Raw genomic sequence first — 15,280 nt, forward strand, 5'->3', positions numbered from 1 at the left:
AGAACAGGCTAAAAGTCTGGGGATAGGTCTTCATTTGCTTCCGTCACTGCTGTCTTTGTTTCCTTGTTCATTGTTTTTGGCAGGATCTCTCTGCATGGCCTTGGCTGACCGGTAACTAACTAGATAGAACCAAGCTGGCCTTGAATTACAGAGATCTGCCTCTGTCTCCAAAGTGCTGGGATCAAAGGCTTGCACCGTCATGCCTGGGTTCCTTGGCTTTTGATTGGCAGTAGTAGCAGTAACTGAACTTCAGTTTCCACCAGGCATCTACAATAGATTAGCCACAAATAGCCTGACAGCTGTCAGACATTGAGTGAATTAGTCTCAGTACACTGGTGTTTGCTTGTTCTTGCTTTATTACTGAACAATGTACCAGTCACTTCAGAGATTAGACTTTCCCCGCGAGGGCTCTCCATAGTTGTGGATTCTGTAGTTAGACTCCATCACTAGAAAGATGCTCCTCTCGTCTTCCTTTTCTCCATCCTTCCCTTAGTAGCTGTTTTACCTCTGCTCCGAGCCATAGGCACCTGACTTAGGTTTAGGCAGAAGAGTCTGGGCTTCATGGGAATGTTTATATTTACTAAGATGAGTGCCATGAAGAATAAATGTGAGTGTGGCACCCTGAGCAGTCGTGTAGGCTTCGTCTTGCATTTCCATAGACGTTAGTATCTGAGTCTGTAGTAGAAAGATCCTTGGCTCCCACTGGTGCTGGTGTCTCTTGTGAGATGCCAAACACCAGCACGTGTACAATTAAAAGAACCCCTTTCCAACACAGAATACAAGTTAATCTTGAATTACAGAGTGGAGGTATGGAATTTTTTTCCATTTGTTTAAAAGGCCATATCCAGTCTGGGGGATGTTATTGCTCAGCAGGAAGAGTTTTCCTAGTATGTATGAACCCTTGGGATCAGTCTTCAGTACCATAAAAAGAATAAAAAGACTGTACCCCATCTTGTAGTACAAGTTGCCTTCTTATTGTCATTGTTTAAGTGTTGAATAAAAGAGTAATAGAGAGAATTTTATCAATTTAACTAAACTCGGTATTGACTTTAGAAAGGTCTGTTGTGGGCCCATCTCCCCAATTGCCATCTTTTTCCCTAATTGAAAACTTTTGACTCCTAGGCAGTGGGAATTCACCACCTAGCAGCAGTCTAACTCCTCCCAGCCATGTCAACTTGTCTCCAAATACAGTCCCAGAGTTCTCTTACTCTAGCAGTGAAGATGAGTTCTATGATGCTGATGAATTCCATCAAAGTGGGTCATCCCCAAAGCGCTTAATAGAGTAAGTATGTGAGTAATGTATGCATTCAAATGGGTCCTGCTTTCTAAACAATGTGGTCTTTAGACTGCTCTTAGTGACACTTGCCTTGTTCAGTCTGTGAGAGGGCTGCTTGCTTTTCGCAGGCTTATTGCGCAATACGTTTTGACTTGTACTCCTGACTTAGTAAAACAAACTGAATAAATGACATCAACTATGAAACGTGCTAGTAATGTCATGTCAGCTCTGTATATTCCTTTAGTGGCACTGTCTTCAGGAGGAGGATCCAGTGAGAACTGAGTAAGCTATAAGGTATTAGGAAAGAGGAGTCACTATCACATGTGCTTGTATTAGAGTGGGACATTTAACAACTAAAGCAGGGATTTTACTGGGTGGTGGAATGATAGAAATAACTTTGTGTATATATATATATGTATATATATATATTCCATGATACGTGGGGTTATTTATTTGAATGATTATAAAATGGAAGCTTATAAATAATAGAATTTTATTTCTCACATTTCAGTCCAAAATCTAGGGGCTGGCATATTTGTTTGTGGTGGAGGCTTGCTTTCTGGTTCACAGGTCACACCTTCTAGTAGTGTTCTTGTTATGGTGGAAAGCAAGGCAGCTCTCTAGGGCTTCTAATCCAGTACAAATTATTACCTCATGACCTGATTGCTACTCAAAATCTGAACCTCTTAATACTGTCACATTGGCAATTCAAGTTTCAACGTAAGAATTTAGAAACAGGACTGGAGAGATAGCTTAGAAGTTAAGAGCACTGGCTGTTCTTCCATAGAACCCAGGATTGATTCCCAGCACCCACATGGCAGCTTTTATCTGCCTGTAACTTCAGTTCTAGAGAATCCAGTGCTCTCCTGCATGCGGGGTAGATAAACACACACAAGCACATATACATACACAGATGTTTCCAGGATAGCATGCAGTTATGCATAGAAAGCCATGGGGCATTTTGAGGTCTTGGGCTAGGGGAGGGTTTCCAGAGGAGAGAGAGAATGTGATTCTAAGGTGTGATGAGGTTAGGTAGAGAGAGTGGAAATGGGCCTGGGAATAGGAAGAAATGGACAAATGGAACCCTGTTAGAGTTGCGGAGGTGAGCTGGCTTTCCTCACAGGGGGACCTGTATCTAGCAAACTGACAAGCAGTCCTGGAAGCAGCCAGCAGCACTGCTTCTTTCCTGTTGATGTTTAAAAGCCCTGAGGAGAGGAGCCTGCACTCACCATTGCCCAGAGTGTCTGAGGTGTCTGTGATAGAATTTGCAGCATTAATGGATAGGCTCTGCAAGTCAGGTCATGATGACATGGACAAAGTGGCCCTCGTCTTTGGTTACTCCATTAGCAGTGCTGTGGAGCATTCAACAGACAGGAATCACTGCTGGTGGTTGGCTTTGTTTCAGAGGGGACATTTAAGTATCATAGGGAATCTGAAACAGCACCACCCGAGTGACGTCATTACCCTGGTGGAATGCAGCCTGGAGGTGTAGAAGAAACATGAGCTGCAACTGAAGATAGGCAGTAAGCTGCAACTGAAGGAAGAACAGCGTAACGTTTGAAAAGGTGATGACAAACCGGTAAAAATATTTGCATCTCCTATAGACAGAAGTGTACATTTCTCCTATACGTACTGATCATCTAGAGACTAAGACTTAACATTAGAAAAAGACAAGATTTCCTGAGTAAATTGGGAGCATGGGGACCCTGAGAAGAGGGTTCAAGGGGAGGGGAGCAGAGAAAAATATAGAACTCAATAAAAATAATAATAAAAAATAAAACCTAAAAAAAAAGAATGTTGCAGGGTTGAGGTATAATTGAGTGGTGCCTGCCTAACGTGTGTTAAACCCAGCACTGGGGTGGGGCAGGAAGCAGTACCAACAACAAAAAGAGCAAAAAGGATGTTGTATTAGTGGGTCATACAGTGAGCACTTTTGCCTTCTTTCACACAGCATTTTATTTTGAAGTTCCTTCATGTTATCCCTGTATTACTATATCACTAGCATATTCCTTTTTATTGCTGGGCATTTTTCTGTTGTAGGAGTATATACTACACTATTTTGTTCATTTATTGATAGGCTGCCAAGCTGTTAACAGATTTTAGTTGTTAGAAATAAAACTGCTATAATATCTTTTGTGCCCCTCCCCAAAGGCATGAATATAAGGGCTTGATTTGTTTGTAGTAGCTCGGTGCAACTGAAGTGCAAGGCACATGGTTTTGTTTGGTAAGCTTTTAGGAATTTTGAACATTGTCCTCTGAGTGTCTGCAGTTTCTGGCCAGGTCTGCATTTTGTGGATGGGTGCCTCAGATTGTGTAGTGTTGGAGGATGGTGCTTACTGCCTATAGAAAGAGAAGACAAAAACTGGTAGTAGACTTAAGAAGTTGAAGTGACCTGCTCTGTGGTGGTCCCTGGGAACGGCCAGTGCTGGAGTGAAGATACTGAGTAGGAAGGTTGGCAGGCCCTCTGATAGGTTTTTCATTAGAAAACATTTGCCTTGTTTTCCTCCATTAGTTGAAAAACATTGTACAGAAAAAGTTTGACAGGTGTTAGCTAATTAAATAACAGACTTATCAACCTCTGTACAGGTAGGTTGCTATGGTTCAGATGCCTGAATTCTAGAATCTCTGATACATTGCCTTCTGAATCTGTTCTGTTGAGTGCCCTTGGTCAACTTACTTATCCTGTGTACTCCTCAGTTTCCTCATTGGTGAAATGGGGCTAATAATAAGCTCAGTGTGGAGGAGTCATTGTGAATGTTTAGATGAGAACAGTGTAAGTCAGGTGTGCTGAGCTTAGCATAACTGCTCTCTTAGAAAACACAGACTTTGCTTTCACATTACTTCTGCTTGTCAGAGGCACAGTTAGCTTTATTTTTGCTAAACATTTCTTCCTGCTTTTCCTGCTTTCTTTGAAGTTGGTACAATTATTGTAGGTTGAGTTTTACTTTGTGTAAATTTAAGAGACTGATTATATGTGAACTGCACGTTTCAGTTAGTCATTGAGAGTTCTTTCAGTTAGAATATGTGTAGGACTCTTATGTACGTGAATTAAAAACTGGAATTCATCTGTAATAATGACTCAAAACCAACAGTTGTCAGGAAAACAACTGGTAGCTTGTGAAGTTCATTTTAATGAGGGGAATTTGACTTCTAAATTTGAGGAAGTAAATTAAATATTGTCTAGATTAACACCTGGCGTGTGAGTTGGGGGAGGAAGGGGTGAAGGCCAGATGAACAAGAGTTAGGTTCTCTTTCTCTCTCTTGCTCTGTCTCTTCTAATCCCTCCCCCTTAGCTTTCCAAGTTTTTCATGTTTACTATTTTTAATTCATTTCTCCCACCTCAAATTCATGACCTTTTTCTTTAATATTGTTACATACATACTCTACATGTGTATATATTCATATATATGAATAAGTATATAAATACAACCAGCTGAGTCCATTAGTATTGCTTGTGTGTGTATGTCCTTAAGGCTGACCTTGGTATTGGATAACTAATTAGGGGCGCTCCCTGGAGAAGACTTGAATCTCCCTCTCTCAGTCATTGTTAATTACTTGTATCTCTTTGACTAGGGGCGAGAGTTCCTCCATCCACATCAACTGGCATTGTCACTGTTGAATCTTGTTAGGTAGCCATATTGTTGAGATATTATGGGTGTGTCTTCCCTGTTATATAGAGAAGATAAAATTTTGCAGCACACATCCTGGTCCTCTGGCTCTTAAAATCTTTCCATCACCATTACAACTCCCTTAATATTCCCTGAGTCTTGAGTGTGGCGTTTGTGTGGTAGGTGTATCAATTGGGGCTGGGTATCTCAAGGTCAGTTGCTCTCTGTCTGCATTTTGACTTTGTTATGTTCTCTGCTAGAAAATGAAGCTTTTGGTGTGAGATGGGAGCTGCATTTGCCCATTGTAAGGATATGTATTTAGACTGCAGTTAGAGAGGATAGTTAGAGGGAAAGTTGGAAAGTAGCTGTAGTAGGTTCTCCTGTAGGTCCCATGGCCTCACTGGCCACGGGGAGTTAACTGGATTTACAATATTAGACATTTCCTCTATTGGGTGGGTGTTAAGTCCAGTCAAACAGCTGTTGGTTACCATGAGACTTCACAGCTGGGTAGGACTATAGATTGTGTATCATCTCTTGTACTCCAAGGCTAGTCCCGGAGGAGCCTTCTGGGTCAGATCCAGCTCAGTATCTCCAAGTCCTGTGTTTTCAGCAATAGGGGCTTTTTCAAATTCTGGAATGGCAATAGTAGTAGCCTATGATGTTTGGGATTTGCTTGGGCTCTCCTGACCAACTCAAACGGCTCCCATGTCTCTTACTTGGGGATTGTGTTAGTCTAGGCTCTTGGGGGAGCATTATCATCCTAGGTGACTATCATAACTTCACTTAAACTATACACATATGTATACATGTATACTTAGTGTGTAATTTTAGGTAGATATAATATGTTTCAGTATGAATGATTTCTACACTAGCCTAGGATGGAGTATAATAAAGGTTTATTTATTAGAGGTAAACTCACAGAAAGAGTAGTGATCCTTAGTCCTCTACATGCTCTGGGAACTGGAACCGAATCCAGCAGCCAAAGGGCCTGCGCATGCTTTTTGTCTGCATATATAGTACCTGAGACCACACCCAAAGTGGGCCAATATCTTAAAGGCTATTGGCTGAAGGAGTTCCCACAGCACCTCCCACTTTTGTCTAAATAAGAGAGTTCTAAGCCTAATATAAAACTATATATAATAAGAACAAATATCAAGTATAAAAATTAGAATTACAACCAGCATGAACAACATTAAGCAAGAAACATATGCTAAATGTTTTAATAGTTATCCTATCCTAAGGAGTCTAAGTCTTATATTAGAAATGGTTTGACTAAGTCATGAGAGGAAAGTGACTACAGCTCTTTAGTCTTCAACCCCATCAAAGACTTGATAAGGGAGATAATATTACTTAAGTAAACAGGAAGTGCAATTGAGCAACTTCCAAAAGATGCAAGAAATGACAGAGACAATTCACTACCTGGGCAATCACCCAAAGTCTCATTTGCAGTGTTGGGGCAACCAACTTTGCCTAAGGCCTAGAGTGACTGACCATTTTCAGAGGCAGGAAAATTTTCAAAACCATCTTACCCTGTCTTGGCAAGTTTTGGCAGTCTTTTTGCTTGTATTCTGTTTATCCATTCTGGACACTGTGCACTTTGTCAGTGGTTGAGGCAGGGGCAGTTCTTTGCCTAAAGGCCAGTTTTGCCAAGAAGAAAACAAGCTTCAAGTGGAGTGTGTTTGGTGCCCAACATTCTCTCAGGAATAGATCGGTGCTGCCAGGAGCAATTGTGTCTCAACGTCAGCAGAATCCTAAGTTATTTACATGCCATTTTCTACAGTTCTTTGAAGTGGTTGAAGGTTACCTATCTATGCAGAATACAGTCTCTATGCATCTATAGAACCTGATTATTCTAACTATAAGATGACAATCATGGATGACTATTGACCTATAATTCTTAATACCTATATAGTTTAAAGACTAAGGCTTCATATTACAGTATTAAACAATCTTTTAAACAACTGTGCAGCAGATAAGGACAATGACCTTCAAATGTAAACAATGTGTATTTTGATCAGAGATAGAAATGTATTGTGCAATATGATAAATATATACTAAAATTGCATCAGTATACAAAATATCTTAAGCAGAGGTAGAAACATGCATGCATACAATATGACAAAAATAACTTTGCATAGGTGCACAAATATTATATACAGAAATAGCATATTCAATATAACAAATATAATTTGAATTTATATCAATATACAAGAATCTATACCAGTGTAAATTGTCTATAAATTGTCACACATATTAGTGTATGTAAGTGCACACTAATCTACCTATTATCCCTTTTCAAAAGAGATCCCTGGGCCTACTTAATTTACAACCCCAACCCTGTACCACTTATATCCAGGGTCAGATGCCCCTAACCCTGAGGACAAACTTGGTTGGGAGAAGGAATGAGTTCCCCAGCAGTAATATATGATTCCTGTGGCTTTTCAAACATCCTTCCTCCCTCTCCCTGCATTGCCCTCCTTTCTCCCTGCCTGGTTAAAGCATCCATGCGTCCTGCCTTCCCCCACCTTCATGTTTTTTTTTTTTTTTTTTTTTTCCTGGCTTCTGCAATTACTGCAGGTTATATACTTGTACCTGAAGCTGTGGAGTTAGGAACCACAGATGAGGGAGAATGTGTGGTGTTTGTCTTTCTGGGTCTGTTTTACTTAACTCAGTATAATATTTTATATTCCATCCATTTACCTGCAGATTTCATCATTTCATTTTCCCTTACTGCCAAATAGTAATCTGTTGTGTATAAGTAATCATATTTTCACTGTCTAGTCTATTCATCAGCGGAAGGACATTTAAGCTATTTTCATTTCCTACCTCTTGTAAATAGAATAATGAACACAGCTGAGCAATGAGTAGGACATCTGATCCAGTGGATGGATATGCATACCATCCTTTGGATGGCTCATTTGGCCTAGTTTTAGCTTTTTGAGAATTCTTCACACTTGATTTTTCTCACTTGCATTCCCACTTACAATAAATAAAAGTTTCCCTTTGCCTGCCTGCCTGCCTATCTCTGTCTGTCTGTCTGTCTGTCTGTCTGTCTATCTATCTATCTATCTATCTAATCAATAAACTCATTGTTCAGATCCATAGCCCATTTTTTAAATTAGGTGTTTTTTAGTATAGTTTTTTTTTTTAATTAAGCTTTTTGTATAGCCTGGATAGTGATCCTCTATCAGCTGTATAGCTGTGAGTTTCCTCTTCCTCTGCTGTACAGCTTTTTAGTTTTATGAAATTCCACTTTTCAGTTTTTTAGTTTTATGGAGTTCCACTTTTCAGTTTTTGGGTTGGGGAGACATTTCTCACCCTCCCACACAGCCATGTGACTGACAGACGAGTAGTGGGAACAGCTCTCCCCATGCGTTACAACTTAGGGGCTGGCTCACCCACACCTCCGCCAACAAGGTTGGCTCTATTGTGTTACCCTAGGTGTGGCGCAGGGCCTGCTCTCCCAAGTTTTGCAGCTGGTATGGGGCAGGAACAGCTCTCCTGCTCTTGTGATCTCAGAGCCAGTTCTCATATTTGCTTCAGGCATTGGTAGGTGGAGGTGGGGGTGGGAAGGAGGGCAACTCTCCCCCTTCCTTGCTGTCATAAGACAGATGGATGATGGGAATAGCTCTCCCTTGCTCACTACTTCCGGGCTAGCTTGTCTTCCGGGTTAGCTACATTGTGTTGCCTAGACAAGGTACAGGGCCTGCTCTCTTTGAGTGTTGTAGCTGGTAGGGGTCAGAGACAGCTCTGTTGTTCTTAGGACCACAGGGCCAGCTGTCCCATCTGCCTCAGGTATTGCTGGGCATTCGGGAGGGGCAAGGAGTGGGGCATCTCTCCCCTGCCTGTACAAGACAGGTAAGTGCTGGGGACAGCTTTCCCATGCTCACAACTTTGGGGCAGCTCACCCACCTTCTGCTAACAGGTTGGCTCTGTTGTACTGCCCTGATGAGGTGCAGAGCCTGCTCTTCTGAGTGTTGCACCTGGTCAAGGGGTCAGTTCCTGCATCATCTCAGCCTGCTCCCGTCTCCTCCCATCTCTTCAGATATGCCTCTGTTCACAGGACCTGAACTGTTGACTCTCCTCCCTCCCTCCTTGCCTCCTCCCACATAACACCAGATCATACCTCTGCTCATTCTAATAGTGCCCATCTGACTGGTACTACAAGGCACCAGATGGGACTGTGTTTTTCTTCTTGGAGCCTAGGGCAGACAGCCCCAGGCCTGCATATGGGGCTCCTTGTCCTGCTCAGGTTGACTTTTAGGCTGGGCTGGGCCACATACTTCCTTATAATGCCCAGCTACCTGGCACCATGGGCAGGTAGGCTCCTGGTTGGTGCATTTGACTGAGTTTCTCCCACCCTGGCTGCATAGCATTGGGTGGGGACTTTGCTGGAGTCCTGTGGCAGGCTGGGGTTAGGATCTCCGGCCCCCGGCTTGAGGTCTTTGGCACGTTTCATCAGTCAGCCATGTGTTGTTTAGTCTCCATGAGTACTTTGTGTAATACTCAAGGTTTGTTTGCTGGTGGTTGTTAAGTTTTACTACATTGTCTGATAGGATACACAAAAATTTCAGTTTTTCTGAATTTGTTAAGATTTGTTTTGTGTCCCAGTATGTGATCTATTTATTTTAAAGAAGCGTTCATGGATTTCTGAGTAGAATATATGTTCTTTGGTGTTTGGGTGGGATATTTTGTAGATATTTCTTAGGTCCATGAGCTGTATGATGACGTTTCATTCTGAAGTTTATTTTTTGTCTGGGTGACATATTGGAGAAAATGCGGTCTTGACATCATCTACTACTAAGCTGGAGTTCATCTTTGAGTCTTTTCATTGTAGCAGTTCATTTTCTGTGCTTCAGAATTTGATGCATGTGTGTTTAGGATTGAAATATCTTCCTGGTTAATTGTTCCCTTGATTAAAATAATGTTTCTTTATCTCTGGTTGGTTTTAATTAGAACTCTACTTTGTTGATTATTAGAATAGCAGCACCTGCCTGCTTCCCAATCCCATTTACTTGAAATCCCACCCACCTTACAATGTCTTCATTTTAAGGTGATGCTTGCCTGTCTTCACAGCTGAGTTTCTTCCAGGCAACAGAAAGATAAATTTTGTTTCTTAAACATTCAGCTGTCTTATGTCTTTGTTTGGAGAGTTGGCACTATTAGTGTTTGAAGTTACTATGGAGCAGAGTGATTTGCAGTTATTTCATTATTGGATTTTCTGAGGGGTGCACCCACACACTGAGACAATGGGGATGTTCTATCAGGAACTCACCAAGGCCAGCTGGCCTGGGTCTGAAAAAGCATGGGATAAAACCGGACTTGCTGAACATAATGGACAATGAGGACTACTGAGAACTCAAGAACAATGGCAATGGGTTTTTGATCCTACTGCACGTACTGGCTTTGTGGGAGCCTAGGCAGTTTGGATGCTCACCTTACTAGACCTGGATGGAGGTGGGTGGTCCTTGGACTTCCCACAGGCCAGGGAACCTGGATTACTCTTAGGGATGATGAAGGAGGGGAACTTGATGGGGGAGGGGGAGGGAAATGGGAGGTGGTGGCAGGGAGAAGGCAGAAATCTTTAATAAATAAATAAATAAAATAGTACTTTGCATTTGAATGATTACACTTTCATTTTTCTCCTTTGATGGTCTCGTGGCTCTGCTTGTTCCTCTCCTCAGTCGGAAGTATTCCCTCCAGTGTTCCGTGTAGAACTGGGTGGTGGTCATGGATCCTTTTAGCCTGCTTATATCGTGGCAGTGTTTTCTTTCTCCCTCACCTATGGCAGATAGTTTTGCTGGGGTCAGTAGTCCAGGTTGCTGGACATTGCTGCAGGTTCTTGAGGCTTTTCAAATGTCCATGGATGAGCTAGCTGTCATTCTGATGGGCATTCCCTCTTTTGTGACTTGTGGAGTTTGATGTTGTTGTTCCCCTTCTCTTGCAGCTTTCAGTATTCTTTCTTTGTTCTGTTTATTTGGTGTTTTGACCATGATATACTATAGGGAGTTTTTTTTTTTTTTAATGGGGAGGTTTTTCTGGTTCTATTTGGTGTTTTGCGTGTTACTTATATCTGTAAATGTGTTTCCTTGATTTATGGAAGTTTTCTTCTGTGGTCTTGTGAAGACCTGGTATATACCAGTAGCCTGGGATTCTTCTCCCCTCATCTGCGCCTATACTTCAAAAAATTGATTTTTTTAAATATCTTTTTGAAATTTAATTCTTGCTAGATGTATTTATTTTATGCATATGAGTATGTATGTGCAGTGTGTGTGTGTGTGTGTGTGTGTGTGTGTGTGTGTGTGCAGTGCCCACAGAGTCAGGGCATTGGATCCTCGAACTGGAGTTATGGATGGTTGTGAACTACTATGTGTATGCTAGGAACTGAACCCAGGTCCTCTACAAGAGTAACAAGTGTTCTGACCTCTGAGCCATCTCTCCAGCCTCAGACTCGATGTTTTCATATATCCCACAGTTCTCACATGGCCGTAGTGTTTTAATTTTTCATATTCTTTGCATGCTCTGGTTCCTCTGTTTTATCGCAGGCTCTGATATCTGTCTTCCCCTTGCTCCATTCTGATTGTATGGCTTCCCTCTGAGTTTCTCATTGGGCTATTGAGTTTTCAATTTAATCTTTATCTTACTTGGGTTCTCTTCAGTACTTCTCTGCCTTTACTTGAATTCAGTTTTCAAACTGGTTATTTGGTTTATCGTTTCATTTGGCCGGTGTCTGTGTTTTTGTGGTCATCTCTAGGGTGATTGTTGCTCTTCAAGCTTATGGAGCTGTGTGTGTCTGCACTAAACTCTGGATTCTTTGATGGCGTTTATGATGATTCTTTTAAGTTCTATGTCCTCGGGTTCATCTAGGTAGTTCTCCCTGGAGAGTGTTTCTGCAGGACTGCTGGGTTTAGGAGAGGATATGCACTGCCTTGGCCTTTCAAATTGTCGTTTGTGATGAAACCTGGCCATGTGGATGTCTTTCCTTGATTGTGTGTCTAATGTGAGATTCTAGGTCTCTCTGTTGAGTGGAACTTTGGTTTGGTTGTTGTCCACGCTTGGGTAATTTCATATGATGTATGAGGAGTTGATGGGTCAGTCTTCAGATATCAGTGTTGATTCTGGGTTGGAGGAACGGGTGATTCCAGCTCAGTGTTAAACAGGAATTTATGTAATTGGACAAAAGACTGAATTTGCTTGCGCTGACACGTAAGCAGGTGCTACCCAAAGCTATGCCTGCGTGTGTGGGGTAGTGTGGGTGGAGCAAGAGTCTTGGACACTTACTAGACTAGCATGGTGCAGGCTGTGGCCAAAGCAAGGCCTGCGGGCTGGGGACAGCACGAGTGAACAGCGTGACAGTACTTACCGTGATGCCGTCGTGTCGTGAGCAGTTGAGAAACCACTAACAGTTTTCCTAAAGAAATTTTTGAATTTTTAAAGATTTAACATAATTTTGTTCATGTTTGCCTAGGGATGGAGAAACAGATCACTCAACAAAAACATACAGTAAAAGTGGGAGGGGGGTCTTATGTGCAACTTTTAAACTACAGTAATGATATGCTTCATGACTGTCAGGCACAGCAGTGCAGGCTTAGCAAATAACCACTTAGACAAAATTGCAAAGTAAAAGGCTGATTTTCTTATTTCGGCTGTCATTTTATATTTAAACAGAATTTAAAGTCTCTTTAAACAATAGCTATTTTCTTGTTATTACAGTGTGTGTGTGTGTGTGTGTGTGTGCGTGTGTGCGTACGTACTACAGTCATCTATGAAAGTCAGAAAACAACTTGTAGAAGTCAATTTTCTCTCTTTACCCTGTGTATTCTAGGACTGAACTCAGATCACCGGGCTTGGTAACAAATGTCTGAACCCTCTAGGACACCCCACCAGCCATTAACTATCACTCTAAATATAGCAGGAGTGAAGATCTTTTGTCAGCCAGTAGATTGAGCCGCCATCCACTGAAGTCTTTTACAGTAAACCTAGCAGCACACAGTGAACTGCTGACAGCGTCACCGCAAGTCTCTGCTCTGGTTAAAGGTTACTCTTGCCGTGCTGATGGTAATTCCGTCATAGGTGTGTCTGTAAGACCATGTGCACAATTCTGGCCCCTCTCACTCTTCCCTCTGTTTGGTTCTCTTCTCTCTCTTCTGTGCCTCCTGCCCCCCTACACACCCACATGCAAGCACCGTGTTGAGCCTGGCATTTCAGGCTCCTCTCGTATCTCAGTCCTTACTGTCTCAGTTTGGATCTCACATTCATGGAGAATATAGATGCTTTTGGCCAGACTAAGTTCTTTTTATTGTTGTTGCTGCTGCTGCTGCTGTTGATTTTACTCAGTTGCTTTCTGTTTGTGATGAGGCTTTGAATACTCTGAGCTGGGTGTACTGGCTAGTGCTGTATATGGCCTCCTAGCCTCGGCTGTTCGAATAGTCTGCTCATGTTTTCTGTTGCCCACCACTGGGGCTTGGAGCCGGAGCCGTGACCCCTGTTGCTGACTGCTACCTCCAGTTGCCTATAACTCAGGTCAAGTTCTTGTCCTTATGTGTTTCTCTGTGTGTCTCTGATAGGAGGGAGTCTGTGCCCTTTCATTACTTACTCAGCTCCTTAGGAACTGTGGAACTGTTGCACAGTTAGGAACTTGTGTTACGGATGACATCACTAGCCAGTGTGCTTCCATGACTGTCCATCAGTGAGAGCTGTGTTGGAAAGAACCTGTGCCAGGTGTGCATTCAAAACAACCTCTCTGCTTTGCCCTCTAGGGCCTCAGGCCTTCATTGATCCCTAGTGCATCTCTGTTCTCAGAATTATCGTGCTTCTCTGGGAGGGTTGTTACGAATGCTTCGTAAGTTGTACTAGTTAATGTTAGAGCTTAAAACGTTCCCTTATCTTGGACATACAAGCTAAATACTGTGTGTGTACAATCCCATTCTTTGTTCTGAATGGGGTGAGCTGTGGAATGGCTGGAAATGTATCCCATGCATTTGTTTGTTTCCATCTTGAAACTGTTTCACATGCCCCGCTGGGCTGCTGCAACCATTGGTAAAGAGACAAGGCACAGCATAAATCACAGGCCTTTGGAATTTTATCAAAATAAAATAGGAGTTGAGGTTTGAAGATCGATTTGGTAAAAATCTGATATAATTTAGTATAAAGTCGAGTTGGCTTAAAAGATTAACTCTGTTTTGATGATCTGTCATAGGGCCACACATTTTGGCAAGAATTCCCATGCGGTTCTTTGTAAACATAATTTGATTTCCTACCTGGGTCTTTCATTCCATTCCTTCTTAAAAGATATACTTTATAACCCCCTATGATGTATACTAAATCTAAAGTAGCAGAAAGGCAGTGAGTGATTTTTGCTAACGAGATAGAAACAAGGTAACCTAGACCACTGCAGTTAAACTTAGGATAATGCATACCCTAGTCTCGATTTTACTTTCTTAATCTCAGCAGAGCCCAGAGGCCTTTGAGATGGAAGTGTTCCGCACATGCCGTTCTTCATTTGTCTTACAAACCTGGCAGGTGTATAGCAGTAGGCGTGGAACCTAAACTGTGCTGGGGGCCTGGGGTGTCCTGTGGACCCCACAGTTGGAATGAGCATACTGCTCTAGTGCCGAGCATTGGAGGGAGGCAGTGTGCTGTGCAGGAACGGGGGTGCTGGGCACTCTGTACTTGCTCAGGTCTTCTGTGAAATAGTTTATTTTCTTAAAGGTCAGAAAAAGACAACAGGTAAATTATTTAACTAGGGTATATAATGTACAGTATACATAAAGATTTCTGAGAAGACTGGGTATTCTGTAGCATGTTTAAGTGTATGCATTATGAGAAATTTGGCTTATGTTTTTATACTTTACATAATTGCTTGCCCTTGTAATTACTTGGTTTTTGAGGCAATTTCTTATTGTGTAGCCCTGGCTGGCCTGAAATTCTCTGTGTGGACTCAGCTGGCCTTGAACTCACAAAGAATGGCTTGCTTTTGCCTCCCAAGGATTAAAGGTGTGTGCCACCATGCCTGGCTGGTTATTTAATTTCTATATAAATTCTTGGGTAAGTGCTCGTAAAGTCAGTTGTCATAAATTTATTTGTAAAAATAATATATTTTAAAATGTTGTTAATTGAAATTTACCTTTGAAATGTTGGGAAAGTGTTAATCCTCTATGGACTACTTCAAGAACCTCAGGAAATAAAAACCTGAGAGTCTCACTCTGTAACTCAAGCTGGCTTGAAACTCAAAGCAATTCTTCTGCCTCAGCATCCCTGTTGCCGTTTTTGAGGAAATTGCTGTGACTGGCACATCTCCATGTGCACAAGGAAGTGAGGATGGGAATCTAGGTTTCAGGTTTGGATAAAGAGGCAGGCATCCCACTGCCTTGACCATGGCCGTGGGCTGGGCTTG

General features: G+C 42.1%; 1 protein-coding gene across 7 annotated transcripts in view; it reads left to right on the forward strand.

The window, feature by feature from the left end:
• Positions 1–15,280, forward strand: part of Osbpl9 (oxysterol binding protein like 9) — a 139,489-nt gene that overhangs the window by 112,019 nt on the left and 12,190 nt on the right. For all 7 annotated transcript variants that reach the window (XM_057783508.1, XM_057783511.1, XM_057783506.1 and 4 more), the window contains one exon: positions 1,123–1,282. In XM_057783508.1, the coding sequence (XP_057639491.1) occupies positions 1,123–1,282 (160 nt within the window). The remainder of the gene's footprint in view (positions 1–1,122; positions 1,283–15,280) is intronic.

Source organism: Chionomys nivalis, chromosome 11, assembly GCF_950005125.1.
Source record: "Chionomys nivalis chromosome 11, mChiNiv1.1, whole genome shotgun sequence".
NCBI lineage: Eukaryota > Metazoa > Chordata > Mammalia > Rodentia > Cricetidae > Chionomys > Chionomys nivalis.